The following is an 18,050-nucleotide window of genomic DNA, read 5'->3' on the forward strand; positions in this document are numbered from 1 at the left end:
AGCGAGGCCACATGCTTAGCATAACACATCTCCTCTAGAACGGAAACTATCAGAGCTGAGGTATAATAGCAGACTGCAGGGTGTGTGTGTGTGTGTGTGTGTGTGTGTGTGTGTGTGTTGTGTGTGTGTGTGTGTGTGTTTTAAAAAACCAAATCATCACTACATTCTTTACAATCCTGCTGATCACAGTGAAGATGACTCAACTGCCATCTCATTCCTATTTACAGACACAAGATATCGTTTTGTTTTGTAGAGAATGGGTGGCTTATGCCCCTGTATTTCCAACCAGGAAGGCAACAATCAGTCTTTTTATTCTATTTCTTTTAGAAAGGATGCACAGTACTATTCTGTGCCTGGGTGGGGAATGCAGTAAGGTGCGTGGGCCTAGGGAACACTGGGTATTTCCTAAACAAGTTGGTGCCATTTTCTTTACAAGGCTGAGAACAAAAGCTCATGTCCCTTGGGTGCTACACGCCCACTGAAATCAGAATTGTTCTGTGATAGCAGAACCCTGAAACAATGCTCAGAACAATCCTACGCTCTCCCTCCTTCAAAGGAGCTATGCGTAACCCATCAGTTGTTTTCTTTGTTTTGTCTTTTCTCTCCTCTCTTATCCTTTTTAAGATTTCAAGAAATGGGGGTTGGGAGGGGAGAAAAACAGCCTTCCAAGTTCTCACAGACAAGGATTTCAGATGCTTGTTTTGAACTCTGAAAACATCATAACCAAATGGTGTGAACTTACCGTTGTCCTCTCAAACTCTATCTGAACTTCCAAAAATTGGTTACCTGAAATAAATATGAGCAAACCAATGTTCTCACAGGGCAGAGAATACAGTGTCACCTGCTGACCCCCTGCAGTGGTCAGTCAGCAGGTTTTCTGAGAACCCACCATACAGAGCTTGTGCGGCCAAGCCAGGTGAGGCTTGTGGAGGGCAGAGGGTAGGGTTCTGCTGGCCTGGCCTGGGGGCACTGTTTCAATATCCCCTCTTCCAGGGGACTCTAAGAAGGCCAGGCCATCTCTCAGCAGATGTGTTCTGGGGACAAGGGTCCTTATATCCTTTCAAAGCCAGGCCACCAGAGCCCTTTCACAAATTGATTCAGGACATGGGTTCATAATCTTCCTGAATCCCATCTTGTGTTGGATAAGGAGGTGAGGACATAACCACTTTTATTCTGACACACACCTTGCAGCTCAGACTCGCAGGGCTCACTGCCTCTAAGGGTCTCTATTAGGGCAGGGGACTCCAGGTCTCACACGGGGCAGCCCTATGTATCACCACCAAAAAATTAGTGTATACGGGCCCCAAGCCTTTTAATACATCACTTCAACGATATTGACTTTTTCTGTTTGAAATGCTAACTGCTGGCTCATGGCATGAGTAACTATGAACTTCTGACTTCTTTAATAGATAGCAATAGTATTTATCGTTTCTTTAGCATCTTAGACCTCAGATGCCATGTACTAGATTTCAGTAATTTTAAAGGTAATAATATGCCTTCAGTTAAAAAGAAAAATTGCCTTCAAAGTTATGAACAGTTTGAAAATATACTGCTCACAAACATTAGGGGATATTTCAACCCTTCATATTGAAGTATCCCCTAATGTTTGTGAGCAGTTTATCATACTTTGTCTTTGTTTAACATCAATAAAAGTATGCACACTCTGTGAGGAGAGGGGCTATAACTTTTTAAAGATTTTATTTATTCATTTTAGAGAAGAGAAAGAGAGAGAGAGAGAGAGAGAGACAGAGAGAGAGAGAGAGAGAGAGAAGGGGGGAGGAGCAGGAAGCATCAACTCCCATATGTGCTTTGACCAGACAAGCCCAGGGTTTCGAACCCACGACCTTAGTGTTCCAGGTCAACGCTATATCCGCTGCGCCACCACAGGCCCAGCAAGGGGCTATACCTTTTTGAATGTTGTGTGTACTCCCTAGCAAAGTTTGCAAGCTGGAAAATATGTTTATACCATAGATATATTGCAGTGTTACATGGCTCAGTTGCACCCCAATTTGGGTACAGACACGGACGAAAGGATGAATGAGAGATGAGGATGGACGTGATCAGCAGTAGGAACCTGATCTGACAAGATTAGCCTTTAAAGGTCGAATATCAGCATGACCAAAGTGACACAGTATAATTAACCTGAGAGAAAATGTTGGTGGCAGGTATATGAGATTTTCTGAAAGCTCCAAATACCATGTGCTCTGGGAACCTAGGAGGTCCCTACAATGGGACACATGCAGGGTTCTTACAGGTGCTCTTCAAAATTTCACTTCAATAATCATGTGCAGCAAAATGGTGGGATCTTGATAACATTACACGAAGTGAAATAAGTAAATCAGAAAAAACCAGGAACTGCATTATTCCATACGTAGGTGGGACATAAAAGTGAAACTAAGAGACATTGATAAGGGTGTGGTGGTTACAGGGGGAGGGGGGAGAGGAAGAGGGAAAGGGGGAGGGGGAGGGGCACAAAGAAAACTAGATAGAAGGTGACAGAGGACAATCTGACTCTGGGTGATGGGTATGCAACATAACTAAACAACAAGATAACCTGGACTTGTTATCTTTGAATATATGTATCCTGATTTATTGATGTCGCCCCATTAAAAAAATAAAATTATTAAAAAAAAAATCATGTGCCATTGACATCAGTCTTGGCGATGATTTTTTGCATTTGACACCAGAAACAAAGGCAACAAAAGGAAAAATAAGCAAGTGGGACTACATCAAACTAAAAAGCTTCTGCACAGCAAAGGAAACCATCAACAAAAATAAAAGGCAGCCTACCGAATGGGAGACATTAATTGCAAACCATATACCTGATCATGTAAACTAACCTACACATGTAGCCTAACAGGGAAGCTAGCACAGATTAACCTTTGTTTAGATTTGGTAACTTTGCCTCAATTAACCTGTAACCCCACTTAGATCACTCTAAAATTTATAAAGTTTGTGTAATGCTCTCTTGTAATCTGCTGAAAGTTGCACAGAAAGACCAAGATTTACTCAGATGTTTATCAAACCTACGCAGTCCCTGACATTGCTAATTGCTAGAAATGTTTTTCAGGACAAGTTCAGGATATTTTGCAGGACAGGGGGTGAACCAGCTGAAACTACTTGAGACCAACTGGAGCAGCCTAAAGGACCTACCAGTGACCCGACCTCTTCAGCAACTTTCCTCGTCATTCCCGCATTACAATACTAAAATCTTCTCCCAGGGGTGGAAACTTTCTGCCATATTTGAACATGCGAAGTGTGTGTAACCTGACTGAGTATGTGCAGGAAGGTCCTCACCTGTACATGCAATGATGACGTCTACCTCGGTATTTACGCATGCTTTTCCCCAGTAAAGATGGATTAGAGGCTTTGTTTGGGGAACACTGGTCTGGGAACAATCCCCGGTGTGTCCTTGCAGTTAAGTCCCTTCTCATAACATTATCTCTGAGTTGTCTTTTGGATGGCAACTGCCGAGCACTTGGGTTTGATTTGGTCCGGTAACAATCTAGTTACTATCCAAAATACAAAAAGAACTCATATAACTAACTCAATAGCAGAAAAACAATCAATCTGATATTAAAATGGGCAGAGAATCTGAACAGACATTTTCCAAAGAAGACAAGCAGACCAACAGGTATATGAAAAGATGCTCAACATCACTAGTCATCAGGGAAATGCAAATTAAAACCACAACCAGCCGCCACTTCACACCTGTCAGAATAACTATTATAAAAAAAGATAAGAAACAAGCTAAATGGGAACCTTGAGCACTACTGGTGGGAATGTAAACTGGTGCAACCTCTATGAAAAACAGTGTGGAGTTTCCTCAGAAAAATTGAAAACAAGACTACCATATGATCCAGCAATTCCATTTCTGGGTATTTATCACAAGTAAACAAAAAACATCAACTGCACCCCCATGTTTACAGCAGCATTATTTACAATAGCCAAGATCTGGAAACAGCCTAACTGTCCATCATTGAATGAATACAGAAAATGCGGTGTGTAGTGTGTATGTGTATGTACATACAATGGAGTGTTGTTCCACCACAGAAAAGGCTGAAATCTGGTCATCTGCAGCAACATGGACGGACCCTGAGGGCATTACACTGCGTGAACTAAGAGAAAGAGAAGAGACTGGCAGTTGCCAGGGGATGGTGAAACGGGTGAGGAGTCAAAAGATACACACTTCCAGTTACCATATAAATAAGGCACGGGGATAGAAAGTAAACATTTTTTAAAAAATTGTGTACTGAGCACCTACTCGGTGTCAGACGCTGGGCTAGAGGTAGGTAAGAGACTTTTCAAATGATGATTCATTTCTCAGAATGCTTCTAAGGACTACTTTTTTTTTTTTTTAATTTTTAGCATGAGGCAGGAGCTGAAGAAGAGAAGACAATTTATCAAGCAGGATATTAGGTTATATGTATCATATTTTCTGAACAAAAGACAGAAATGTGGTCTGGTAAGTATAATAAAAAGTGTTTAAAATCAGGGCTGTCCTGGAGGAGTGACACCCTCTGTGTCCCTCTGTCCGTGGGAGCACATGACTAAAGGGCGATTCCAACGTGCAGTGAGGCAAGAGGACAGGAAAGGTCAAAGAGAATGGCAGGGGGCGGGGGCAGGGGAGGGGGAGGGGAGCCTCGCCTTGAGTTCTCACTGTGGCTATGGGAAACAGGTAGCTTCCGGGTGGGACTTCCAAGGACTTGCCTCACGTAAAGGCATTTTCTCCTGGCACAAGAAAAGACACAGGGACAGCAATCAGCAGCCCTAGAAGGAATGGTGACCAGATCTGTGGGTTCTAGAAATTCCCTTTGTTGATGGAAGTTTTCTGTTCTATGGTCTCTTACTCCATTGCACCATTGTCATTCCTAAGTCAAGGGAAGGGGGCATCCCCACGGAGCCTCAGCCTCACAGTCAAGGACCATGCTTCAGGCTCTGACTTGCAGGGCTGGGCAGAGTGGGAAGTGCTCCCTGGCCTATCATGGGGCATGGCTTATTCCTCCCGGCCTCTCCTGTGTCCAGATTTCCTTATGCTTAGCTGTGCAGCAGAGTGGGGGCAGGGAAAGGGCCGAGGGAATCGGTGCCCACAAATGAAGCCGCTGAAAGTGGCCAGGCCAAGGGGTCTTCATGGCCGCCTCCATCACAAGTTATCAAACATGTGAAAATCACTTTCGTATCCTGGAATAAAGATGCTTCTCTTAGTGGTGGGGGTGGATTCAGCAAGAAGGGTTTCTTCTGCTTTACCTTCTAGCCCACCAGATTGACCTTTAGTGTCAAGGCGACAACAGTAACAGAGAGGAATTACTTTCTGTTTTAAAGATGCCTGATCTCATTTCTGGTGTTCGAGGGACGTCAGTTCCATGTCAGGAGGTTTGGGGCTTCTGTTCAGAACGTCATCTGTAACTGCTGTTAGGTTACTGCCTTGCTAGCACTGGAGGCAGCCAGAGACAAGGGACCCGAGCAGATGAACCAGGGCACAAGTTAAAAGTGGGGACACCTGGGCCCCATGATCCTGAGAATTTTATCTCTTCTTCAGCAAGAAGAGTGGCTCTCCAAGTGTGGTCTCGCCCCCAGACTAGCAGTGTCAGCATCACTTGTGGCCTTGATAGAAATGCAAATTCTCAGGCTCACCCTAGACCTGTGCAGTCAAACATTCCAGAGCTGGAGCCCAGTTACCTGTGTGTGAACACACCCTCTAAGCTGTTCTGACGCACAGGGAGGTAGGAGAGCCCCTGAGCTGGAGGATCCATTCTTCTTCTGGGAATAATCACGCCACATTCATAAAGGACCCGGATTTCCAAGTGGATATGTAAACACAGTGGAAAATGCACCCTCTTGTTGAGAATAAAGGATGAGTCAGGCTTATCTGTGGCTGGACAAGGAGGTTGGTGGGTGGGTCAATCCAGGCTGGAATCTGAGACTCCGGGTCTTAGCAGGGGTTAGGAGAGTCTAGAGGAGAAACACAGGGGTGTGCTCTGCCTGGCCCTTGGCCATTCAGCAGGGGATAGGGAGTGTCTGTAATTTCAGGCAGTGGCTTAGGCTTAGAATGGCATCCATTTTAATAAAAGAAGACATTCTCTAAGTCTTTACTGTAAACCTCTAGGCCTCAGAAATATTGATTTGGCCTATTATAATGATGAAAAGTTTTTGAAATCCTGAAGCAGGGAGGGGTTGATGATAAACCCTACACTGATCTGGCTGAGGCAGACCCAAGTTTTGTTAGTCCTGAAGCTTAAATAATCTTGGTGACTCTATTTAAGAAAAAGAACATGTAATGTATTAGGTTCACAGATTTGACAAAAACACATGGTTATGTGAACACATGGCCAGGGTCCTCCCAGGGCCTTAGGAAGGCCTGTCCAATGAGGATCCCTGAGCTAAAGTGTGTACCCCTTTGCAAATCTGCCTCCCAGTCCAGGAATAGCACACACCCAGTTCCCTGTCCTGGCCCTGACCGGACGCCACCAGACCCGAGCTAACTAGACAGCTCTCAGCTTCTCCTCTTCTCTCCCCCCACCCCATTTTGTTGTTGTGTGCAGCCACTAAACATAGTTATAGAAATGACTCTGGAAGTGAGGTCTGGCAAAGACTTCTCACTGTACTTTCATGGTTCAGAAGCAAAGGCACACTGTCCCCAAGAACAATAGACGCTGACCACGGGCCTGGGGAGTGACCTGCAACAGTAATACTTCTTGCTAACATTTCCAAATAATCACTGCCTCCCTCTCTCTCCCTGCCCTCCTCAAACCCATTCCTCTTCCCGTCTCATACTTCAGCAAATGATGTCCCTTTTCCTGAAGTCTGCCAGATCTGAAGCCTCAGAGCTTTTCTGTACCTCCCAACGTCTAATGACAAAATGACTTGCCCAGGGCGCGCAGACACAGATGGCGGAATAAGATCTTTTGACACTCAGTTTCAGAAGGTGCTTAATCACTCTACCATACTCAGAGACAGCAAGTCTCTCCTTTCCAAGTGATAGAGAGTATTCTGGACTTTTGAAAGTTTCAAGAAGTTCATCTATGGATCTGGCCAGTTTGCTCAGTGGATAGAGCATGGGTGTGGTGTGTGGACATCTTGGGTTCAATTCCTGGTTAAGGCACACATGAGAAGTGACCATCTGACTCTCTTTCTCTTCCTTTCCCCCTTCTTCCCCTCACACAGCCAGTAGCTCAGTTGGTCCAAGCGCTGGCCTCAGGTGCTGAGGATAGCTTGATTGATTCGAGCATTGGTCCCAGACACGGGTTGCTCGGGGTGCATGTGAGAGTCTGTCTTACTATCTCCCCTCCTGTCACTTAAAGAAAAAGATGTTCATCTAGTCCTGGCCAGTAGCTTGGCTGGTTAGAGTGTTGTCCAGATATGCCAAGGATGCAGGTTCAATTCCCAGTCAGGGCACATGCAAGAAGCAACAAATGAATGCATGAATGAGTGGAACAACAAATTGATGTTTCACTCTCTAACATCAATTAAAAAAAATGTTCATCTAGGAACAGAATGTAGTGTCACTCAGTACCATGCCCCTGACCTGATTCAGCCCTACCTTAGTATAATTCTCTAATGACACACAAGTAAACCTCACCTGCTGTCCTTGGAGCTGACATTACTGACAGTCAGCCTCTGGCATTCACACAACACTGGAGGGTGCTTGAAGCTACTTAACTGACAAACAATCCTTCTCACACTGAGTGGTTCTACTCCCTCTCCCCCTCCCCTTTGTACTTCTCAGATTCCCATGTGGCCCAAAACCTCTGTCCCCAGACTACAGCCAGCTCCTGGCAGGCCCGCCCCACCGCCTCGTCGGCTGCTGCTGCCCCCGCCTTCCGTGGAGCCACTCCAGGGCTGCAGCCAGGCTCCGGCAGGAACTTCTTCCACGTTCTCAGGAAGGCGGCTCCCCAACCCGAGCCCCTGCTCACCTGAGGACAGCAGACTCCCGCTGCTGCCGCTGATGATCTTCCCCTTGCTCCCCATGTTGGCCAGCTTCGAGGTCTTCAGCGTCCCCGTCTCAGTCAGGTCAATGGCAATCTCACTCAGACTCCGGGCCGCATGGATCTTAGACTAGAATGAGAAAGGCCACCAGGTCATAAAGCGGTGCTGGTTCATCTCTGAGAGAACAGGAATCACTCGCCTGCTTGTAGCCCTGAAGTTTAGCAACGGGTCTCATGTCCTGACCGGCAGCATCTCTGTTTGTGCCCCCTGGCCTCATCACTGATCACCACAGCTCCCTGTGGGGGCAGGTAAGGCTCAAGAGCTGACACGTGAATAATGCATTTCCTCCTCCCCCCACCTCTCTGCCTGGTCCACAGCTCTTAATAAACCATAGTGATTATAACTATTTTGTGTTTAAAGAAGGAGGAAAAATAATTTCAGCTTTGTGAATGAAATAAGAGATACCTGAAACAAATTCATTAAATTCAATAAATTCTGAGGTGATTTAAACCTCTTAAATTGTTAGCCATGTGACCATGGAAAGTCTAGAGGACTGGGAAGTGACACAGTTGGGACCTACAAGCACAGTGCGTGCAGCTGCTCATTTGAACATGCGAGTCCCTCCAATAAGCACCGGACACGGACATGGTACTTTGCTTCCATTTTAATACCTAAACATACACGCCATGTCTTTAGATTGTGGTTAACACTCCACTCCATTTACTTCACATGTTAATTGACCCAATTTGGCTACTAGAAACAGCAGGTGAGAATAATCAGAAAGGAATTCTGAATTCACAACTGCATTCCTAAAAGTCACTGTCTGTAGTAAAGTCACTGCTGTGGTTACTACCATCTTTGGTGAGTGAAACGAGTTAGCTTTTCCTGCATGTATATTTGATGTTTGCTTTTCTTCTCTTCTTCAGGAAACCTATTTTTGTGAAAGTGCTTAGGCAACGGACTTCCCCTATATGATGGACTTTATGAAAACAAGAATCCAGGCTGGACAGCTCATATGTTTGCTAATCTCTCAGTGGCTCTGGGAGATAGCACACAGAGAGCCGGCACGAGAGGAGGTCTTCAGCCCCTTCAAGTGCACTCACAGCTGGCACTGGTGAAACCAGGTCCGCACGTGGGAGAAGCCAGCAGAGAGGGGACACTGAAGCCACAGTGGGGAAGGTACATCCCTGTCCTGTCTCCCATATTTATGTTCTGTTACCAGTGCCTCCAGCAGTCCAGGCTTTCTGGACCCCTGTGGCTCTGCCCTTCCTCTGGCCTCCGTGTTGATGCTGCCATCGGTGAAAGACAATGACTTCCCAGTGCTGAGCACTTTCCTCATGTTACCAAGAGGAAAGTCTGAGTGACAGGAAATGCTGAGACTCTGCTTGTTTTGTTCCCCGGCCATCCATGAACTGCTTCTTCCACTCTCTCAACCCCACTGGTCCTACCTTGATTGACATCCTCTTTCTGACCTCGGCTTTGTCCCTGAATTCAGAACCAGGTCACCTTTCAGGTTAGGGCGTCTTATTCATAAAATAATCCCGCTGCCAGGCCCTTGAAGGGTCTGACGGGCAGCAGAAGCAGGAAGGGCCTTCCATTTCCTTTGACGCAGCGTAGCGACAGCACCCATGTGGGAGATTTTCCTCCGCACAAACACAGAAAGCACAATCTATTACTTCCTTTCTCTCAGCACTGCTTTTACCAATGCCCATGCTTGCAGCGAGGTAACGATAACTCATGGAGACGCAGACCAGTTCAGCATCGTGGCAAAGGGTCCAGGCTCTGAGTTGAAATTCTGACTCTACCTAGTTAATCACTGTTTGACCTTGACCTTCAACCTCTGACTCTCAGATCACTGTTTTCAAAATGGAGATCCTAAAACCCATATCACAGAGTTGTGATGAGGACTAAATTAGATAATACACATAAAGGCCAAGGATATTGGAAATGGAACAGGCTGTAAGCCAGAGCCTGGCAGTAATTTGCTAAATAAGATTCAACCTGATCTTTTGGGGATCTCATTAATGACATGGAAAACCTATCTCCACTCCTGCCATACATCAACCTCAGAGGCAAAAAACAACATATGGAAAAGTGACCAAGACACCCTCCCCACGGGAAACTAGATTCTCAGAAGTTTTAAGAACTGTTGGCTTCTATTTAGAATGGAAACATGATAATGACCGACTGAACCAGTGGAGAGGGGATGCTCAGAGGGAGTGGAAACCTGCCAGGGAGATTGCCTCCTTACAGAAGCCAGTCTTTGGGCCAACCCAAAAGAACCTCCACACTTCTGACCATTTTGCTATGAGGGCCTTGCCATACAAAGCATTATTACTGCTACTCTGTCTGCAAGGTTTAATTGTCCCCTACCATCCTTTCACTCTGCCTTTGATCTAGGCGGAATGAAGACTAGCAGACTGAATCAGGAGAAAAAAAAAAGAGGAAAAGGATGTTTGGATTGTAGGCCAAGTCAAGAAGTCTCCACCCTGCATTCAGAGAGAAAGTGTCTAACGTTCACTCTAAACAACTTGAGCTTTCCAATGTTCTCCTCTGAAGTCTACAAGACATTCCTTTGCTCTGGGCTACAGAGGCTGTGGGGATCCAGCTGACAACATTTCTGATATTTGTGGGGTCAGCACATGTGTTACCAACTGTAACTGGTGCCGGCACAACCTCTCATGCAGAATAAGCCAATATACAGGAAACCAAGCAATATAGCCTCCCTCCCACTGTCTTTGGTGATGTGTGTGCATAAGACAAAGAGAGAGAGAGAAAAAATGACAAAAAGAGAGAGGCTATTTTTCTTAAATGATTTACATAATGACCCTGAAAGAAGAAAATAACCAAGTACCAGGGGAAGAACATGAGACTTCTTGGCTACCCACTCTCGCTGACTCAAACGACCAGACCGCACTTGTTTTGGGGTTGATAGGCATTACTTGGGAGGCCTGTTTTTACTGAAGCACTTCAGAGAAAGGAATGGGTGGCCTGGCCCAGTACAGTGCAGTGTGAAGCAATGGACAGTGTGCCAGCCCACACTGGCTGCCCAGAAATACCTGCAAGCTCTTCATCCCAGGCCTGGCAATCTCTACTCACCCAGGGGCCATTCTGCCCACCAAGAGCGATCACGTCATAGTTGCATAAAGAAACAAAAGGTGTTGCAATGTAACTCCTAAGGGGAATATTATCTCTGATTTAATTTGGGGACCTTTTAGAGAACCTAAACTTTATGTAAGTGTTGGCCAGGCAATGGTGTGTTGGATTAATAATGATAATAATAAAAGATAACATGTATCTCCTAAAGCAATTTCACAAGTATTGTGTCTGTGGACCAACCAAGAGTTTCACTCAGGAATTTCCTTTCCTGTTTTCTAACTGGGGAGAAACCAGGCAGGAGCGATGAAAGGCTTGCCCGGGGTCACAGAACTGGAAAACAGAACCCCCGGACTTCCACACAAAGAATTATGTTCCTCGCTCTTCCCTGTAGGATGTAGGAGTTGGTTCCTACCAGAAATGCAGGGCTCCGAAGCCTCTGTGTTCTGCAGATGCCCCGGGGACAGTGCCCCTGGGAGTGGCGTCTTGCCTTCAGTCACGGGTTGCTGAGAAGGTACAGCTGAAATTTTCCTGTTGCTGGGGGCATTTAGGTTTGGCTTCTTAAAAGACATCTAGTTAATGTGTTCTTTGATCATTACTTTTTGAGCGTTACTTATTACATCAGTGCATTGACCAGTAGCCTAATGGACAAGGCTTCTCTACCCTTGTAGGAAGATCTTCTTGGAGAGTGGGGCTTTAGTGCTTGAGAATAGCTTCCTGAGTTACCCAAAACTAAACACAGTGGGGGTTGGGGGAGGGGTTCAAACAGCTAATGTATGATCCTTAGGGTGAAGCACTCTTTCTCTTTCCCTTGTTCAAAACTATGGTGCCAGTGCTAGGGAGGGGGAGTCGGCCTGCAAGAGAAATTGGCAGGGGGTTCAGGAGGACTGCCCCATTCTTGAACAATACAGAAGATGGAATCAGTGTTCTCAGGTTTTGACTTCTAACTCCTGTCACTGGAGGGCAAAATGCTGACTCCCACCTACTGACTCAATCTCAAGCATGAGTCAAAACACTCTGGTCCTGTATCTTCTGATCTAGTCAGCCCTCGAATTCCTGTGCGATGCCCATTCCCACTAGGAGAGCTGTGGACTACTCTCATGATTCCTAACAAGAAAAACGCTCCCCCTGTACCTACTCAGCTCAGAAAGTGACCAAGCAAGGGATCAGGAAGAAGAGTTGAGAAGAGGAGAAAACATGTTACCAAGGAGACAATGACTGCTCCACGGGAAAGGCATTGATTTGAAACTGAATTATACCTTGCAGGCTTCCTTCTTTCCTTTTCTCCTGTCCTGTCTTCTTCGCATCTCCCACTAGACCCCAGCTCTCTCCCCCCCTGCCTCTCCCCAAGCCAGGGAAAGAGCAACTCCACCCAGAGGGAAAAATAAGGCAAAAGAGGAAGTCAAAAAGGTCCCAAATGGCACCAATCCAATGAGTCTTGTGCCCAGTAAGCCCACCTCTTCCCTCCTCCCCCGGACTCATACAATGGGACCAAACCTCCCACAGGCAGTGGTACGGACTAGGCCAGGGGCCGAGGTGGGTGTTGCTGTGTAGCTCTGTCTTCCACTCTGCCAGCCCTGCCTCAGGGCAGCAGGATTCTGAGAAAGGTACAGGGCCCATCTCAGAATAGCTCTTCCCCCTAGAGCTAATGAACGGGAGTGGCGGGCGGGGGCGGGCACACACGGGGAGCGCGGCAGATGCAGCTGGAAGAAGAGGGGGCAGAGTGTTGATAGAAGCTGTGTGTGAACCAGGGAGACATCACTCTCCCACCCACAGAATATGCACCCCTGTGCGTCTAGGGCAGGGCTGGATGGAATCTCCCTTGGAGGATGAGTGTTTACCAAGGCCCGAGGCTCCAGGTCTACCTGAGGGAAAGAGGGTTGTTGCATTTATTTTTTCATGTTTCCAGTTTTACGTTAAAAAAAAAATCGAATTGGCAGTTGGAGAAGCCTGGAGGGTTTTTATAGCAATTATCCTATACAGTTAGGTGGTGTCTACAAGTTGAGAATAGTTACTCCCCCCCAAAGAAAACAATATGCCACTGTTTAAACACCAAAAAGGGCTTCACTGTTTGCTCCTAGAAGAGGTTCCTGAGGTTCAAAGCACGGTCAGAATTGCTCAAAAGGGCCTTACCTGGCTGCATTCAATAGCTCGAGTGGCTCTAACTGTGGTTGGGCCAGAGCCCTTGACCAAGTTGCAAGGAATGTGCCCTCTTGAAGAGCTTGTCTCATTCCTCCTAGAGCCCTAAAAGGCAAGTCCACATCTGTGCACATCTCAGGGCAAGGGCCATAGGGCCACCCTCACCCATGCAATCCCATCACTAAACACTGAGATCTAGACAAGGACCCTCGTCAGCCCTCAGCTGGGTGCAGGTCCGCTCAGAGCAGAGTCCTTTCCAGTCCCCGCACAGGGACTTACCTTACTCTGCTTCCTGTCCAGATAGAACTGGTGCTGACTAATAGCCATTGCCCAGATGGACTTGATCAATGCCGGGCACGCGTACCACGTATGCACCGCAATGCCACTGTGTCCAAACGTCCTTCTCGTCACGGAAGCCCTGGGAAAGGAAGAATTAGGAGGGTCAGCCAGTTTGTGATGAAGAACTCCACTGATGGGTCAACAGCTTTTACTGAGAACCCACTGGGTCTCAAATGCCCTGACATAAAGATGACTGGTCTCAAAAACCATCTTTTTATTTTACTTTTTTAAAATAAAAATTGTATCTAAGATGTACAACAAGATGATCTGATATACACATACAGTGAAATGATTAGTATAGCCAGGCTAAGGAACACACTATGTTCTTCCAATCACTATTTTCCATGTGATGAGAACATTGGAAATCTAGCATTTCCAGGATACAATACAGTATCATTAGTTACCATGCTGCCCATCAGATCTCTACTTATTCCTCCTATATAACTGCAACCTAGTGTCTTTGGTCAACATCTCCCCACATCCCTCACCTCCCCACCCCTGGAAGCCACTATTCTGCTTACTGCTTCTATGAAGTTCCTTTTTTTTAGCCTCTACTTATAAGTGAGCTCCTGCAGTTTTTCTTTCTGTGTTTGGCCGATCTCACTTAGTATAATGTCCTCCAGGTTCACCTCTGTTGTTGCAAATGGCAGGACCTCCTTCTTCAAGGCTGAATAATATCCCACTGTATAAAAATTCTACAATTTCCTTATCCATTCATCTGTCAACAGACACTTAAGTTGTTTCCATATCTTGGCTATTGTGAATAACGCTAATAATTTTATTTACTGGCTCCTTAGGGGTCAGAACGGGACCAAGCTTCTGACTTGTCTGAGATAAGATGGGTCATTCCAGGTCACTGGATGGCCCCCCTTCTGGTCTTCAGCTCCTGGCGCTGGACCAAGACAAACTTCAGAGACAGGAAAAGCCTTGACAATGTCCTTTATCAAGCAGGTCATGCTGCCTATGGTGAAGGATGAACAAATTCTGGTCTGGCTGCCACGGGACCCAGCCCGTGGGAAGTCCTGAGGGAATCAGGACTTCTTTTATTGCTCTAACTCAATGTTCCTCGAAGGAGTTTGTAATCTATTTCAAATATAGTCAAAGGGCAGACAGAGTATAAAGACCAGGAGAGGAAAGGCAGAGAGCAATAAGCCCAGCTAACTTCTCCCTATACCTTGTCACCACATGCACATGTATGGAGAAGACACAGAGTACATATATGTACAGCTAACTTCTCCCTATACCCTGTCACCACATGCACATGTATGGAGAAGACACAGAGTGCATATATGGATGGTGGGAACACAGGTCCCAACATAACTCACTGAATCAGTGGCATTGGGGGAAAAAGTTATGTGACCAGGTTCTCAGTGAAGTATATTTTATAAGATAGGCAGATTATTGCACGTGTGTGTGTGTTTGTGTGTGTTTGTGTGTGTGTGTAGGGCAAGGAAAGGGGACAGTGGGTGGGGTCTGGGATAGCTGATGAGAATGTCTGATGAAAATGTGTTTTTGAAATTATGAAATCTAATTTGGAGGAAATTTGGAATAGTCCAGGACTTATGAATAATCATATTTTTTTTCATGGCACACTTTCCCTTGAAGAAAATTTAAAGCTGTTCCCATCATTTTCACTTGGGGTCTAATGATTTAAAAAAAATTTTTTTTCCATTGATGAGAAAGAGAGGAAGGGGGAAGGGGAGAGGGTGGGGAAATGGAGGGGGAAGAAGAGAGAGAGAGAGAGAGAGGAAGGGATAGAGAGGAAGGGATAGAGGGGAAGGGATAGAGAGGAAGGGATAGTGGGGAAGGGATAGAGAGGAAGGGATAGAGGGGAAGGGATAGAGAGGAAGGGATAGAGAGGAAGGGATAGAGGGGAAGGGAGAGAGGGGAAGGGATAGAGGGGAAGGGGAAGACAGAGGGAAAAGGTGAGGGGAAAGGGAGGGGAAGGGGCAGGGGGAAGGGAAAAGAAAGAGGAAAAGAGAAAGACAGAGAGAGAGGCTTTAATTTGTTGTTCCACAGGGTTGTATACTCATTGGTCGCTTCTTGTATGTGCCCTGACCAGGGATCCAACCTGTGACCTCGGCATGCACGGACAACGCTCTATCCACTGAACCACCTGACCAGGGCCTTGGGGGCTAATGATTTAATAAGAGGTCTTCTTCAGACCCACTTCTAAGGAGAAGTATAGTCTGGTGGTTAGTTGGTGATACAGATTCCAGGCAGGGTATTTCTCCCTTTGGTTAAAACAGAAGTTAAGAGCCTGACCAGGCAGTGGCAAACTGGATAGAGCATCAGACTGGGACAGAGAGGACCCAAGTTTGAAACCCCGAGGTCACTGGCTTGAGTGCAGGTTCATTTTGCTTGAGTGTGGCATCACCAGCTTGAGTGCAGGGTTGCCAGCTTGAGCATGGGATCATAGAGATGACCCAATGGCCGCTGCCTTGAGCCCAAGGTTGCTGGCTTGAGCAAGGGGTCACTGGCTCAGCTGGAGGCCCCTGGCCAAGGTACATATGAGAAACAATCAATGAACTAAAGAGCTGTAATTACGACTTGATGCTTCTCATCTCTCTCCCTTCCTGTCTGTGTGTCCCTCTCTTTCTCTCTAAAAAAACAAAACAAAACAAAAAAACAGAAGTTAAGAGGAAATGCAAGTGCAAGAAAAATGGTTGAAGGTAATGGAAAAAGAGCCGGTGAGATAGTGAGGAGGAAAATCCCAGTTACCTGTAAAGTTAAAAAGAAACTGTGATCTGAATGCCTATTTTGGCTTCCATGGCAATAGCTGCTCCTGGGAGAAAATATATATTTTTCTCTCTCCCAGAAAAGCTGCATTAGAGAAAGGAAGTTGGTCTGCATTTCAGTGAGGCAGTGAGAGCTGCAGCAGGCTAGGTGCTCAGACTCCCCAGAGGAGGTGAGAAAGAAAAGGTGAAGCTTTCTGGTCTGGGTGGGTCCGGGCGAGCACAGAGCCTCTAGCCACACACTCTTGAGTCTTGCTCCTGCCCCACTATTAATTCATCTCTTTCTTGCATCTTTCCCTTCAGGATATTCGCACCCACCCATTTTTCTCTTTTGCCTAAACTTAGGAACTGACTGTTCTCCAGGCCTAAACAACTGTAGAAACAATGGTGGGTGTTGAGTTAGGGCACACAATCCCACAGCATCTTCTGTGATCACCTCGGGAAGCACCCTGTGCCCTGAATGAGTCCCTTGTCGTCACCCCCCCCCCCCCATGTCCCATGGATGACATCTTCCTCTCTTCGTGACAAGATTTTCTCCTACCCTTGCACCCTATTTCTTTGGTTCTGACTCCCTTCCTGGTCTCGGGGAGGGACTGATCCCTGAACCATCTGGATCTCCTTTCAGATTTGTCCTCCCTGTTCCAAACAGACAAGACCACAGCAGCAGCATGACCTGCTGAATTTAAGGAGCACCATGAGACTGTCAGGGTCCTTAATGCAGTACCCAGCAGAGGCTTGGCTTATAGCTTTGTCTCTGCCACTAACCTGAAGCAGTTCCCTTCGCCTGCCTCAGTGTATTTGGAAATGGTGTCTTTCAAGCCGCGGTGGACTTGGGTTTCTACGTCTGACATCAGGATGACATCTCCCTGGCCTCTCTCGGTCTTCCCTGCGCCCCCTGCCTGCCTCAAGGCTAAGAGTGGGGATGTGAGGGCTCTGTGCTCAGCCTGCCTGGAGCTCCTCACTTTCTCTTCTCTCCTCTGCTCATCTCACAGGCGTCCCTGTCCTTCTGAGGGCCCACCTCACGCTTTAAATCCTGGCCACCGTCTGAGGTTCTGATCAGATCTCTCCTCCTTAGGAAGCCTTTCCTGGACAGCCTGGCTTCTGGAGACCTTGAGCGTTTATGCTTTTGCTGTCTGGCACTTGATACTGCTGCCTTGTGTGTGGTGAAGCAATAAGGTGTGTGAGCTTTGGAGTCAGACTTCTGGGTTTGAATCCTGCCTTTACCACTTACTAGCTACTTCTAACCTTCATTTCTCTGTGCCTCAGTTCCCCATTTTTATAACAGGAACATTAGGTTACCTATTTCCTGGGTTTATAGGGAGGACCCAATGAACGTGAACAAGTGTTGACAAAAATGCTTACAGGTTGTCAATACTCAATAAATATCACATTTCTCTGCCTCTCTCTCCAAATGTGTCAATAGTTCTTTATGGGCAGTAGACCCTGTCTTGGTGCCCAAACACAGAAGCTATGCAACAAATATGAGATTGATCACTTTTGCCTAATAGACAAACAGCCCATGTAAAAATAATATGTGAGGTTTGGGCTCTTCTCATATTCTGGGGCCTTAGGGAAGGGAATTTAGTATTATATCACAGAGAGTGATAGACCCAGAGAGAAAACACACACACACACATAAGGATATGTTCAAGGTGCCTGAGTTAGAGAATTTCCAACTGAGTACAGGCAGGATGAGCATCCAGTCCTTCTGCTCAGCCCCTTAGGCTACCCTATTTCTAGCGCTCATCCTGTCAGGCATCCCCTTCCTGCAGCTGACCCCCTGTGGCAGCATTCATTTTACTCTTTTTACCTGTT

The 18,050-nt window shown here is 46.4% G+C and overlaps 1 protein-coding gene across 7 annotated transcripts in view; it reads right to left on the reverse strand.

Moving 5' to 3' along the window:
• FRMD4A (FERM domain containing 4A) overlaps positions 1-18,050 on the reverse strand; it is a 673,627-nt gene that overhangs the window by 56,993 nt on the left and 598,584 nt on the right. For all 7 annotated transcript variants that reach the window (XM_066384150.1, XM_066384151.1, XM_066384153.1 and 4 more), the window contains 2 exons: positions 13,441-13,579; positions 7,914-8,055 (listed from right to left, as the gene is read on the reverse strand). In XM_066384150.1, the coding sequence (XP_066240247.1) occupies positions 7,914-8,055; positions 13,441-13,579 (281 nt within the window). The remainder of the gene's footprint in view (positions 1-7,913; positions 8,056-13,440; positions 13,580-18,050) is intronic.

This window comes from Saccopteryx leptura, chromosome 5, assembly GCF_036850995.1.
Source record: "Saccopteryx leptura isolate mSacLep1 chromosome 5, mSacLep1_pri_phased_curated, whole genome shotgun sequence".
Taxonomy (NCBI): domain Eukaryota; kingdom Metazoa; phylum Chordata; class Mammalia; order Chiroptera; family Emballonuridae; genus Saccopteryx; species Saccopteryx leptura.